Source organism: Grus americana, chromosome Z (assembly GCF_028858705.1).
Source record: "Grus americana isolate bGruAme1 chromosome Z, bGruAme1.mat, whole genome shotgun sequence".
Taxonomy (NCBI): Eukaryota; Metazoa; Chordata; class Aves; order Gruiformes; family Gruidae; genus Grus; species Grus americana.
In genome coordinates this window covers 27,311,535-27,326,693 of record NC_072891.1, presented here as the reverse complement: position 1 = coordinate 27,326,693, position 15,159 = coordinate 27,311,535, and the positions used below count along the sequence as shown (strand labels likewise).

Here is a 15,159-nt window from a genome sequence, read left to right as displayed (position 1 = left end):
CCGTCTCCTCTGCATCCACTCACTCTGCTCCACTCCAGCCTCTGCTCGTACTAATCATCACTTGCTTGTTGTAAGTTCCCTCTGAGCGCCAGGCGTATGAGGACAGGCTGAGAGAGCTGGGACTGTTCACCCTGGAGAAGAGAAGGCTCAGGGGGATCTCATCGATATATACAAATACCTGAAGGCAGGGTGCAAAGAGGATCGAGCCAGGCTTTTTTCAGTCATGCCCAGTGACAGGACCAGGGGCAATGGGCACTAACTGAAACATGGGAGGTTCCCTCTGAACATCAGGAGGGAAATGTGAAGCTCACTGAGCACTGTCACAGGTTACTCAGAGGGGTGGTGGAGTCTCCATCCTTGGAAATATTCAAAAAACATCTATATATGACTATTCTGAGCAATCGGCTCTAGGTGGCCCTTCTTGAGCAGGGGGGTTGGACCAGATGACACTTCCAATCTCAATCATCCTACGATTCTGTGATTCTGCTGTCAAACAAAGCATTAAGTTACTCTCCACACATTTCTGTTGCTTTTCAGCAGTCCGTGTAGTTCCCCATGCTGCAGCCTTCACTCATCTCAAGCACTCTAGCACTTCACACAGGCAGGCTTATCCTCTTCGGTGGTAATCCTTCCCTGTTACCCCAAAATCAACAACGCAGGGAGAGCTACTTGAGAGCCCCATTTAGCAAAGGTTCTCCTGAACTGTGACTTGTTATTCCTACAACTTATTCTCTGACATAACTCAAATGTTATACCTACGGAAGGGAAATCCATGTAGAAATGGGCAGGTGCCTGCAATGCTGTCTGAAATCAATAGCAAAGCTGTCACAGAATTCAGTACTAACAGGGCAGAAACCCGAGTACTGTGATGTTAAGGAAACCCAAGTATTGACTGAGTGATGAAATAACTTCTCATTGATATTGATTCATACAAATTGACTGTGAATAGCTAGCAACACAGTGACATGAGGTTTTCACCAAGTTCGGTCTGCAAAATCAAGACACAGTTTACATTCACATCCTTTATTAAAATTCTAGATGCTGATGTTACCTGGGGTGGGTAAATTCCTATGAACAAAGTCTCAAACAAGTCAACAACTCCTAGAAGTCTTTTGAGGAAACATCATTCACACCAATGTATGGGTTCTGAGTGGCATTCCTGAGCTTCTGGCTCTGCTGTAAATCTCAGGTGTGGTCTAGGGCAGGTAACTCAAATCCCCAACTTTAGTTTCCCAACCATTAACAGAAAGGAAGAGGGACTTGAAAACATTGCAAGGAATACATACAACTGGTTACTCTTGTGTTATTAAATGCAGTTTTAGGACACTTTCATCTGCAACTAAGTGCATTATGCTCTGGGAGACTGGAAGGTCTCACACAGAGCTGCAGCCTAAGCAGCGAGAAAGGCTGCATGGTTGGGTGATGAAGCGGAGTCTGCTTCCTTTCACTCATACTGAGCCTGTCTTCAAGGTGGTCCTCAAAGACAGCCATCAGCAGAGCAGCATGGTAGCATGCAAACATGCAGCCTGTGCAAGATATGAGCCACAACTTGTGAACATTGACAACTAGTGGGGAAAAAAATTACCTAGAAAAATTTGATTACTAGGGCAAACACAGGCCATCTCTGGTAACTGGAAAACCATAGTTCGTCAGATAGGTTGGTGATCTCAGTCCTCTCAATGGATGAGTGAATGTTCATATTGCCATAATTACAATGACCCATGGACTGGATCAGCAGAGACAGAGGCCAAAGGCTCATACAGTGTCTGTAAACCGAGGCGGTTTAGCTGTGAAGCCATGACTTCTGAACTAGTCTCTAACCCATGAAAGCGCTTCAGGAGTATCAGGAGCCAAAATAACACGTTCAGAGCACTTTGTCATTCAGCATCACAAACCTCGCATCAACTCTACTTCACATTTCTAGTATTTTTTACATCACTGACTAAAAACTAGGTGGAGAAACAGTGATCAAACATCAGGTAACACTCCAAGGAGAAGAAAAGATGTATACACAAGTGTTCGTTGGTAACTGGGTGTCAGATAAATGCTTTATTAAGCAGACAGCATACTGCTTGATGACATTACCAATTCTTGAAGGATTTATAACGTGCCATTGAAGACAGAGAGATTTCAACTGAAATCTTGCAAAGACTTAAACTCCACATGTTTAGCTTTGCACTTCATAGGTAGTTTCACTGAGGTCAATGAAACTATTCACTGTGGAAAGCTAAGAAGGTGTGTAAATCTCCGCAGCATTAAACATTTTGCTTGATTATCTCCCCAGGGACTGGAAACAGGGATTGGCAGCTGTCAGACATACAGGCTAAAATAGCAGTTTGTGTCTTTCAATATTGGTCTAATGGAAAAAACAGCATTAAAAATTGTGAAACAATCCTGGCTTTTTTTCCTAACTTGCAGTGGGTGCTGTGTGGCTCTGAACTCCTCCGTGCAGTCCCCCCGGACAACTGAGATTTGCTCACCCATGGCTAAGAAAAGTAGTCACGTTTTGATTGTCAGAATAAGTAATTTTAACAGCTTTTAAAAAGAAAAAAGAAAAGGGTATTTGGCACAACTGGGAGGTCTGTGTCATGTCGTACGTACGGAAGGCTTGAAAGCAGACCCTCTGCCAGGGGCGGGAGGGGGCTGCAGCACCGATGATGCTTCTCCTCCTCCGCCCACCCCCTCCACCCCCCGGCTAAAGGACCCGGTGGCCGCAGGCGGTTCGTAAGACGCTGCCGAGGAGGGAAAGGGGCTTAACGGGTCTGGGGTCCCTGGAGGCAGCGCGGGGAGACGGGCGAGGGTGCCGAGGAGGCACCGCATGGGCGGGAGCGGCCGGGGCAGTGCCACCGGCGGGGGGTGGTGCCGGTGCTGCCGCGGGGTGCGCGGCGCAGGGGCGGCGGCCCCGCAGCCCGGGCCGGCGGCAGGTGGGAGCGGAACGGGCCGGTGCGCCGGCGGTGCAGTGGGGCGGGGTGGGGCAGGGAAGGGATGGGCTGCGCTCCCAGCATCCACGTCTCGCAGAGCGGCGTGATTTACTGCCGGGACTCGGACGAGTCCAATTCCCCCAACCAGACCACCACCATCTCGCAGGGCACCGCCACCCTGCACGGTCTCTTCATCAAGACAGACGCGGCGGACTCCATCCCCTCCGTTCTCGCCTACCAGAGCCGGCAGCAGCCGCCGCCCTCCGCCGGCCCTCGCCGCAAGGAGCGCAGGGAGCCGGGCTCCTCCGCCCGGGCCAGGACGCCCCGCTGCTGTGGCATCGAGGCGGAGACCCAGACCAGCAACGCAAGCGTCAAGGTAAAGCGCGGCCGCTCCGGAGGGGGTCCCCGGTGGGGCTGGTACGGGTCCCCGCCGGCCGCGGCAGAGGGAGGACGGAGCCAGAGCGTCCTCTGCCGGGGAGGGAGATGATGCTTCGGCAGGCGGGATGCAGCTGTGAGGACCGGTTGCCCTGGTGCCCACTGACTCACCGCAGCTGCGGCGGCCGGGCCGGGCTGGCACTGCTGCGGGGGGGCCGACCCGGGGGACGTCTCGCCTGGAGGCCCCCAGGGGAGAGAGCCCGCCGCCGGCAGCCCCTCGGGTTCCCTCCGCCCCCTTTCCGCAGCCCTGGGGGGGCTCCCGGGTGCCCCTTTTACTGCTAGGGGGGAAAGAGTTTGTTTCGAGCTTTTTGGCTGATGGCAGGGAGTGGGCGTCTGGGAGAGTGTTAACAGCCCGGAATCAAATCTCCCCCTGCTTAACTCTCAACAGCAAAAAGCCCGTACTTGCTGTTGGGTTTTCTTCATCACTTTTTCTCCCCCCACCCCCCCCCTCACCCCCCGTATCTAGTTAAAAAGAACTGTTGCTGCTAGGCGTGGATGTTCAGCTGAGAACCGAACGACTATGCTTTGCACACACAGGTAAATACACCTTGCTGGTGTAGGGCTAGGGGATACTCCCGGCAGGGGCTGTGTCTGCAGGGTCTTCTCACTACAGATCTGGACGGTTTCGGTCCCTCTCTCAGGGGCTAAGACAAGGTGCTGCTGCAACCTGCTTGTCAACATCTTCACTTAAGTTTAGCAGTTAAAAGACATGATTGCTCTGTGTGTGTGTGTATATATATATATTTAATGTCAGAGCAGATTTTTCATTAATTTCCCTGAAAGTTTTCTAAGAATTCAATTTTGCTTTGTTGCCCTATTCCAAAGTTCATTATCAAAACAAAAGGCATCATGATCCCAGCTGCACCTTAGGTTACTTTTCTGTTCTACTAATAAAGCAGGATATCATGTCATAAAGTAATTCCATGGGCTTAAATAGATCCTGGTATTTTGTTAGAATACAATTAAGAAATTGAAAGATTATATGATCTTTTTCTATAATCTAAAAAATTCTGTAATCATCTAAAGAAAGCATAAGTGATAGCGCACATAGAAAACAAACAAACAAAAAACAACCGAAAACCCCACACCACCACAACCCATAGTCTATTCATTTGTTTGAATGCTGAGAAACTTCCACAACTCTCTGTGGTTACATTGACTGTTTCACTCATTCAGAAGCAGAACCTGCGTAATCAGTGATAGGCACAAAGTCTGAGCAGGACTGGAGTAAAAAAAAAAGGTTACATTCTTGGGGTTTGGGATTTTGTTTTTACATTTCAGGGTGCAATACTTAAGACAAAATACAATTTAGAAATAGAAAATCTTGCACAATTCTTTGAGACTTGAAAAAAAAGTTTTGGGGTTTTTTTTAAGTGCCAATGCCCTTTTCTGTTTTTAAGAATTGTTTGTTATTTGTTATTACATCATGTGCTCTTATAAAAAATATATTTGTCAATTTTCTGGTTATTAAAAGTGAATGTATTTCAGATGTCTTTGAACTTCATAATTGGCACTGTAATATTACTTTGGATAGTTTCCATTCTTTTTACAATTTTAGAGTCCCAAGCACCTAAGGGAAATGATGGGGGGGGGGGGGGGGCGGTATTTAGCAACTGCTTCAACGATAATAGTAGAAATGTTTCTATTCTTATAAAATGTTTTATAGATCTTAAATTTTATATCATTTTTAAATTGAGTTAGAGCCTTCATTCTTGCTGCTACTCCTGACACAGTTTCCTACAGTTTAAATCATACTTAAGTATTTGTCTGACCAAAGCAATGTTGGAATATTACAGAACTGTCATAAAGGCAAAATAGTACTTGATACCTGGCGGGCTATAAGAAGTAGGAAAGTATGTAAATAAGGTTCTCCAATAGTACATGATAACAATATTTATTTCCACAGAAGTTCAAAAATTATGAAAAAATATTAGTTATTTTGGCACAGAAAAAGCATCTAGTAATACTGCATGGTTTTAACTGCTGTAGTACTTGGTTGAAATCTCATCTAACTGTGTTTAGGGGACAAAACAAATAGGTCAAATAGCTTTTAGCACTATTATATACTAATATAATATTCCAATTGTGTAACTATTTAACCCACTTAACCCATGCTGCTTCATTTGTCTTCACTTTCTGTTCTAAACTGTTCTTTAGTTGTATACACAATCAGGTATTGCATTACTTACATTTGACCCTGTCTTTATACAATGTTTTAAAACTCATCCATACCATAATATTAAACTGGAGTTAAAAGAAATGTAATTATTTCAACTTGATGCAATTCAAATAAAAAAACCAAAACCAATCCTATGTTGCTTAAAATATGTGGCTTACCTAAACCTTACTTTTTAAGTCCATCTAACCTGTATTCATTGGGGTAAGTGTTACAAAGACAATTTTTTGTTTTATTTTCTTCTCCTTTCCTTAATAAAACTTTCTGAATTGTTCAGAGTGTTCATATGTGTTGGTCGCGTCCTGCTCACACTGGTTATGAGTAACCCTTCAGCAGTTCTAGTGTGTGTGTGTTTCTTCATAGATCTCAAAAGCTTGGTAACAAATATCTACAGGCTACCTGGCAAAGACTTAAATGGACTTGTTAAGTATCGTAAGATGCATCTGTGCCCTAATTTGGAATAAGACCCACAGTCTCTGGTGCCCAGCCATACGCTATGTTACTAAGATACTTGGACAGAAACACTCAAGTAAAAGCCAGACAATACTTGCCCACGTTCCCTCCTTAATAAAACCAAACAGTGTTAATATGTCAAACCCTACATCAGCTTTATATAAAAGATACAAGGCATTTAATTTACATCACTGAAACATAACATTGAGCGTTAGATGATGCTGAATGCATAGTGGCTGCTTGACCCATTGCTCAACTATTGTTGGTTCTGAAGTGCAACAGTACCAGCTGTTTAGCAAGAAGTAAACAGCTTCTTGAACGCTTCTTTGGGGATTTGAAAAGATAATAAAAGTTTGTCTTATTTATGTTTACAAATACATATTTTAATTATGGTCAAATACAAATCTTAAGCAAAAGTGTGTGCATAGCTGTGCTTTTCTTGAACGTCTTGGCGCTTAAATACCAGCCAAACTTAAAGACTAGGAGAACAGACCAGCTTTAAGACTCTTGTTGTTAACATATAGCTTAGAGGGGGAAAAAACTGCCCTGTGGTTTTGTATTGATTACTTTATCTTATTTTTTCTCGAAATGATAAGAACAGCAGGTGTTGTGGTTTGGTTCTTCTTATGCTATGTTCTTTGTGGAAGGAAGAAGCCTCTTTATGAACCTCTCTTGAAAGTCAGTCACACTAGGACTGCATTTTGACAGTTTTCAGGCTTTTCTACAGCAAAATAATTATTAGAAGCAAAACTCAGAAATGAGAAGAAATACAAAAGGACAGTATCTCTTACCAATGTTGGTCTGTGTTAAGTCTGGAAGCATTGGGAAAGATACATCCCAATATCTCAAACATCTAACTTTTATGACCTTTTTTTTTTTTTTAAAAAAAATCTGGGGGAATAGAGAAAAGAATGAAGCCACCAAATACAAAGTGCTGTGGAGACCATTGAGAAATCCAGGTATGAGAGAGTTGCATCAGGTCCATGGGTCCTGGAGAAATGCAACCACAAGCATTGCCTTGATTTCAAATACAGTTCTCTTTAAAGCAATATCACATGTAAGAAAAGTCACTGTACTTCTTGCACTTCTTGTTTTGTTTGAAGTGTACTACTGTTCACCTGGCCACTAGTATGTTCTGTGGAACGTGGATAAAGGGTAAACTTGGAAAATAAACCTCCCAACTCTGTAACTTACTGTGATGAAGATCCATTTCACAATTCAATAGGACATCTAAGACATCAGAGTCCTCTTGAACACACTCTGGGACTGCAAATCTGGCAGAAAAATATTTGAGCAGACCAAAAAGTGTTGAACTATGTACAGAGCCTTTTGAATTTAGGCTAGATGTTCTCTGAGAGATGCTGGCCTGAATCACTCTTAAAGAAAATTACTAGTGGAGAAGTGCTTTTCTTGGACTAAACCCAGACTTCTTAAATGAATATACTAAAATGACTTTTGCAAAGATTTGCTGCTCTGTATCTGACCTTTCCATTTTTCCTTCAAATGGTGCAGGTAAACTTCAACAAGCACTGTAGTTGTGCTCTTAAGCAATGCTAGACAGGATAAGTGTTACAGAGTGGAGAAAACCATTTCCTCGGAAAATAATAAACCATTTGGCAAAGGAAACAGAGAAGCCTGGTATATTAAACTTACTTGGTATTGAGTCACACAACATTCTGGACTTCCAAAGATGTTCTAGGTGATACGCATTTATATCATTGAATATAAAATGTATCTTCCCTCCCTTCCCCGTCCACCCTACCTCCTCCCTATACACACACAGAGTTTGTGTAGGAGAAGCGTTGGAAGTTTGTAAGAGAACAATGAGCCTCAACCATTTCAACATTGAAAGCCAATGGGCATCTCATGACCCCTGGACCCCTCTAAGTCCTCCAGTAAAAAGTTATTTTAGAACGTTTGCTTTCAGTGCCCAAATTACCGAACAGTTTTAGGTAAACTGAGTGTTAGTAGCACCTGTTTTCTACTTTGTACCATTTGCTATGCGCAAAATGGAACTCCAAGGTTTTACCTTCTGAGGAGCTTGATGTGGATCTTTTGACAATTTCTAATATTCCATCATCATGCTGAATGCAGAGCAGGGGCATTTCAATTCAAATAAAACTGACATGGCTGAAAGACATAATGCAAGCTCAGAAGTTGTGCCATATACCCTGGGGAATAGTGCATGTTCTTAGGATGCAGGAGATAGGTTTGAACTCCTGCAGCTGAGAATGCTTAATGATCATTAGGGTGTGATGCAGAAAATGGGCACATAGTTTCCCATTCCTCTCCTTCAGGTGAGGAATAATCTAGTCATTTATCATACTTTAAGTAGTGGTTTAGATAAAGTAATTGAGCAGGTTTAGTTTGTGAAACCAAACATTACATCTGCTCTGTGGGTAGTCTAAGAGAGAGACAAGGTTACCAAACATCTCTTGTAGACATTTCCTTTCAGCTTGAGTGCCCCCTCTGTGCCTTGGACGTCTATCACAGTGAGATGACGAGCGTCGCCTATTTGCTGTAATGAGCACTTAAGCACCTGACTCACAGAAATGTTTCCTGTTCATGGCAGGGGTCCCTCAACTTTTTCAGGAGTTTGTTATTTCAGACAGGTTGCTGCACTGCTTCTGTATGCATGGGCTTCTAGATCAGATAGTTGTACCAGGCTGGATTGTACAGCGTAGGCATTCCTGAAGTAAAGAGTAATGCAAGTGCATATCTTCAATAACTTGGTAATGTTCTGTGAAGTAGTCCTGACTTTTGTGTAATGATACCTAAAGCCTGTAGAAGTTAAAAGGGGTATTTTTTCTAGATCCTTGTGATTTCTGAAATGCTGTATGCTCATGGGTAAGCTCATCAAATTAATGCAACCAGAGCTGGGAACATTCATAAGCCTTAGTCCTATATGTAAAAAAGAAGCAGAGTTGGGGGAGTTGTTTGTTGATTGTTTTATTGTTTGTTTGTTTGTTTGTTCTATTAAAATCTTCATTGTGCAAGGCAGACATGCTATTCATGTAACTACTGTCTTCTCATTTTGGATTATCTGTGTACTCCCTCAAAAGTGTTCTACAGTGTATAGAATGGTTTGGGTTGGAAGGGACCTCAAAGACCACCTAGTTCCAACCCCCCTGCCATGGGCAGGGACACCCTCCACTAGGCCAAGTTGCCCAAAGCCCCATCCAACCTGGCCTTGAACACCTCCAGGGAGGGAGCTTGAAATTCAAGCCCAGGAGAGTAAGATTTGGTGAAAGTGTAAGTAGTGGTGTGAAGGGGAACCAGAGATGGAAAAGAAACCATGCTTTGTGTTAAATTTTCCTCCTGCACTGCTGCCAGATCTCACAGTACTTCACTTTCCATGCAGATCATTCTCTGCCTGTATTTCCTGTCTGCCTGTTGGTCACTCCTTTTATTTTTTTGAAAGACTTAGGTCTGTCTCAGTTATAGGGTTTTTCAGTGTAGCCCAAAGCGAAAGATGCATAGTGTATATGAAATTTGTGGAATTATCTTTAATGTACATATAACTTTTCTGAAATTGCCTTCAGCAAAGGCTGTATGTACCTGTGTGGTTGCTAGGAAATATCATGTCAAGTGTTTTATGGTGTAGCAGATTTTAACTCTTTTGGGGGAGTGTTGTCATGGTAACCAAACCCAGTATTTTTTGGACTTCAAAATAAGTCAATGGTAGCAGGATTATGGCTTCATAAAATCAACAGCTACCTTTATTCATGTAAAGATAAATGTACAGAGCATTGTGGAATTCATCATGTGTGTTTGAAGTGCATCATTTTGTAGTTGAGGGCAGGAGCTTACAGTAACTACTGCCTCCTGATGATCTCCTGTGTAGTATTGGCTCCCTCTGGCCCAGTTTAGTAGGTGCATTTCTAGGCCAGCAAGTCACCGGTCTTGCAGGGCAGCCACAGCTGTCTGTTCCCTTGCTTCTCTGACGTCATCTTCTTTGGGGCAATTCTCACAGACCATAAAGAACAACAAGCTCATGCAATAGGACCTCCCATGACTCCCCCAAAACACTGATGTTGTGGCTTGTGAAGCTTGAGTCACCTTTCCTTTTGTGTGAGGAAGAAGTGCTGTCCGGAGATACATTATTAATTGTGAGTAAGATGGCATGCTGCACAGCCTTCTGGAGGTAGTGTCTAGCGCAGGTAACTTTCTTCACTTGAGAGGACCATTAGTCCTTTTGCTCATGAGCTTTCTTTTTCCCTTGCAGGTCAACCACTTGTGTCAACCACTGCCTCAGTCTTCAGCATCCAATTATTTATAAATGTCTTTCTCATCTGTATTGTCAGCTATAAAAGAGAAAAATATATTAGAGACATTCTGTTCGTTTGATTACCTCTGACTTTGGGAATAGAGAGTTACTCTGGAGAATTGTTTAAAGAATCCCTGTATATCTCTACGCACTGATTTGGCCACCCAGACCCAAATATTTCATATGTTGAATATAGAAAGGGTAGAGCTTAGATTTATGCTGAGAAGCCCCTCAGCTAAATGGTGCTAATTTAGAATCTGTCTCAATGTTAACTCTCAATAATGTGAGTTAGTCACTTTGAAAATACAGAACTAATTTTGATGTAGATTTATAAATCGTTGATCTCTTGCCCTGGATTGATATTGCATCTGAAGAGGCAGCTTTCTTTCTGAAAGGATGGGAAAACTGGACCAATGTCAGTTGGTGTCATAGCATGGAAGAGTGGAGCAGGACTGGGCCACCTCGACTCCAGCACTCAGAATTCACAGAGAGTGCAGCCAGGTGTGAGCACGTGTATAGGTATTATGAAATTGTGCTTAAATAAGAAATCCAAAGAAACGACAGTTAGCTGAGAGACTCTGCATTAGCAGGGCTAGTCATGTCCACTATGAGGTAAGGCAATGAGCTGAAATGGGCAGAACAGGGTTTTGAAGCAATGTAGCTATTGGAAAACAAGCTATTCAACAGCTATTTATAAGCCTAGGACAAACTGTGCTCACAGCCAGTTTGCATGTAGAGCTGTAACCTGTTAGATTTAATTATGATTTATTTGCTTATATTTGGGGGGGGGGGAGGGCTCTGATTCCTTTCTCATTTTATACATGTTTTAATCAAAATAGCGATATATTTACCAGCGGCATACGTTTTAGTGCTATAAAACAATCAGTTTCGTCAAATGTGGAATTGGGCATGAGGTCTCTGAAGTTATCTTTGGAGCTGCTCCCAGCAATCCATTTTACCTTTGCTCTTCGGTCAGCTATTTCACCACAGGGACAGAAAAAGAGTTTTTCTTCACCCCCCTCATCACAGATTTGGAAGGCTTGCCTGAAGGCATTGTGAACTTGGATGTTGTTGATGATTGTCATTCTCCTGCAGTTACATTTAATCATCATTGTGTCCATTCATGCAATGCAACTTATCAAACCGCTGTGCTAGATAAGTACAAGAAATCTCTTTTAGAAAAGGAGAGGGAAAATGAGGCTTTAACTTTTGTGTATGTTCATTTCCAAAGTGAGTCAAGTTTCTTCTGAAACTCAGAGACCCAGGGTAGGTGGTTAACATGGTGGCTAGGGTGTTTCCTGGAGATGGCACACCCAAATTCAATTCTCTGTTTTGAAAGAGTCTGAAGAGGTTCTCCCATGTGATTCCCCGCCTCCCTCTTGGCTCTGAGATCGTTTCCCTGAAATCCATCCATTCCAGAGGGTCCTGTCCTGCTGAATCACTGCTTCCTCCTGTCATAACGAAAGCAGTTTCCTAAACAGCTGTTTAATTATATTGGGAAATAATACAAGCTTTCAGGAAAAGGTGGTATGTTCCATTTCAGAATAAAACTATCCTCATGTGTTAAATGGTTAGGGCTGTGTTTACATGCCAGGCAGTGTTGTAACTTGTGGAAGAGGTGAGTAACTGCCATGTCAAACACCTTGCCACGACCTCGTTTCAGGCTGCTTCCCTTTGCCTCAGATTGCAAAGTGAGGAAGGCCAGGGTACCAAGACATCTCAAAAGTTTTGATTTCTTACATTCTCGTGGACATGGTGGGATAGGCTGCAGCTGCTGGACAGCGCTCCCATCCCCATGGAGCTCTGGAGGGTGGCCGTAGTGTGCTGGTGGAAACCTGGGAAATCTTTGGCCATCTTCCTTCTGGAGGTTTTTGCAGACAGAAAAAAGGTCAACGAGAGCACTATGAGGGTGGAGTGGATGGTTAGAGAACAGATGGACAAAGCGAAGATCTGAGATGGGCTAAGTAGAGTGAGACATCATCGTTCAAGTGAGAAGAAAGTAATCAATCTAGTCTGTGTTGGGGTGGTTGTGGAAGGAGCATCTGTTACGGGCTGGAGAAGATCAGGACAGATACTTAAGCCAAAGGCAGGGGGATAAAGGAGCATGTGAGTAGAGAAGTTTTTTGGGAAAAAAAAAATAGTCACATAATAGCCCGTGCTTTTCTGTGGTTTTATTTCCCACCCTATCACAACAGCAGAGGACTCCTCCTAAATCTATGTAATTAAATATTTGAGAGCGAGAGAGAAGTATCTACTAGTTGTCTATATAAACTGAAGACTACTAACCAGTGTGTTTGCCAGTGCAAGCTCTATACTCTTGAAAGGAAAAAAATTCTTAGCTTCACATGTTTTTTCTCCTTGTCTGGAGTACTGCTCCAGACAAACCATGCTGGTTTGTTGTGCTGTCATGATAGTTGGGGGAAGAATGTTGGTAGCTAAATCAGTGCTTTTACTATAAGACAAGAAAGGGAGCTTGCTGGGAGGGACGTCTTGTCCTGAAGAGAGCTTTGACAAAAGGTGGAAAAGACCCAAAAAACCAAAGCACAACGAAAGCCCCCAAACCAAACAAAAAATTCCCATAAAACCAAAACAAAACACAAAAAAACCCCCCAAACCACCAAGCAGGGCGTAACAATCAAAATTGTTGTAATATGGAGACACATCTGGTACAACTTCGTGAAATGACAGCAAGCATTCCTGTATTCCAGGCCCAAATAGGACATTACCAGGAGGGGACTCACACAGTGTATTGGCTCTGGTGTGTGGGAATGAATTTAATCTTAATGGCAGTTTTCTCTTTCAAAAGTGACTTTGTATAAATGTTGTCACTTTATTTGGTGCAACAGTTTCTTTGGTGCGTTCTGGCATTTTTGCTTGTTTCAGTGTGATGGCGCTACCTTTTACTACTCTGGTCCTTCAGGTGGGCTTGGAGTGAGCAACAGAATTTGTATCTCACACGGTTAGTAGATTGAAAACCGTGTATTTGATAGATATTACCAAAGACTAAAGCTCAAGACAAGAGTTGTGCCAGTCTTAAAAATATTATATTTAAAATTTCATCATTATAAGTTGGATTCTGCACATTCTGGTGTTAGAGATATCAGACTTTTTATTTCAGGTATGAACCCAGATCTTTAAGAAAGTGAAATATAATAATATTGTCAATAACATAAAAACTAGTGGGACTAATCAGTGTTACGCTCAACCAGAAAGGTGAGGACATTTTATGACCTCTGGTAAGATAGTGGAGTGAATTAGATCTGTATGCTGCCCTTGGGGGTTTGGGCCCTCATGAATGTATGTGGAGCAAAGTCTTGTATTTTAGTGTGTTCCTGGGTTTTGTCCCAACACATGCTTAGAGATTTCAGGAAGAAAAACTAGCAGGTGTTGAGAAACTCTATGAAAAAGTAGTTCAAACCAGCAGTTTTAGACTTTGGGCTTACATTTGTTTGTTTCGTTCCTACCCTATCAACTCTGAAGCTTCCTTTGTTGTCTGTTTGCAGATACACAGTAACTAGAACAGCCGATGCACATACAGATCTTTTTTGACCCTCTGGCATTTCAGTGGCTTAGGGACCATCCATACAGTTCAAAGAGTTCAGTAATGAATCATCTTCAAAGAAGGAAATTGTTTTCATGGGTTCCACCAGATTTATACAAGAGGTTATTTTTAGATCAAGGATTTTTTTCCCCTTAGAGCTATAAGACATATGTGGCCTCGCCTTAGATTTGAAAAATCTGCTGTGCTGAAAGTAACTCCTTTAAGGCCATCCTTTCATGTTCACTTCATTGTTATTTTTCATTTGATTGCAAATAGTCTGCAGATAGCTTAAAATTTAAAAGGGCTCTGTACTCATGTACCTCACATGTAAAGTCTTAACAGAGAACACTGGTTTCCTGCATGGTTAATGTAGATGGTTTTCCTGTGAAAGGACGATCCTTAATTTCCATACTCACACTTATTCTCTGCTGTCAGTACATAATGCAGTTTACCTATCCAAGTCTGAGATACATGCATGTTTACAAATTGGTATTTTATGGTACGCATACAGTTTTTGGCATGTAGCATGTTAAACAGCAATTGAGTAAAGCATGTCAACATACCCTTGTTTTATTTGGGGACTCATGCAGTATAGCTGCACTGGATCCACTGGAACAAAATGGAGGAAAATGGAGACAACTTGATCACAATTGCAAGGTGGTTTAGTTTGTGTTACTGATGATGTGAAATTGATACCAGACATGTACGATCATCTTTTGAATTTGTGCTGGAGAGCTACTCCTACAAGATGCTGTCATCAGGCAGATTTAGGAATATCTGAGTGGCAAAAGCAGCAATAAACTTTTGTGCACTTTAGAAACTTTTAGGAGAGAGATCAGGTTAACTCTGATTGTGGATGCACATTGTAAGAACATTTAACAGAGCTAGCTTTCTAACTGAACATCAGAACATGAAGAAGACAAATGTGATTACTTTTTAAGGTGCTTACCAAGAAGTACTCTGGACTTACTGTGTATCACTTCTTATCATTGAAGTAAGTACAGCAATTTATTTCAAAATCCAATGAAAGGGCTTAAAATACAAAACAGTGTTCAATGATACAACAGTAAAAACTTTGTACCTTTTTGCACTTACAGCCCCAGTGCACAAATGTGTAATTCATACACGTAGTCTGGTAAAAAATGGCCAAATTCAGAAGTCATGACTCCAGATGTTAGGATGCAAATCTTGCTTCTGGAAAGACTCCACTGACATCAGTGAGATAAAGATTTGGCCTTTTTCAGATAGAAAGACAGCGATGGGAAAAAGGCTATTCAAATTTTCTGAAAATTTCCCCACGTTTTATTTTTAATTCACTAGAAATAAATTATTAGACCCTGATACCTCCTCTTCTGGCTAATGGGCT

At 42.4% G+C, this 15,159-nt stretch overlaps 1 protein-coding gene across 4 annotated transcripts in view; it reads left to right on the top strand.

Annotated features, from left to right (window-relative positions):
- The first annotated feature begins 2,710 nt into the window (after window positions 1–2,710).
- PDE8B (phosphodiesterase 8B) overlaps window positions 2,711–15,159 on the top strand; it is a 79,455-nt gene continuing 67,006 nt past the window's right edge. For 2 of the 4 annotated variants that reach the window (XM_054811070.1, XM_054811069.1), the window contains exon 1: window positions 2,986–3,297. In XM_054811070.1, coding sequence (XP_054667045.1) covers window positions 2,986–3,297 — 312 coding nt within the window. Of the gene's footprint in view, window positions 2,721–2,985; window positions 3,298–3,866; window positions 3,894–15,159 lie in introns of those variants that run through there. The other 2 variants (XM_054811073.1, XM_054811071.1) reach the window with 2 other exon arrangements.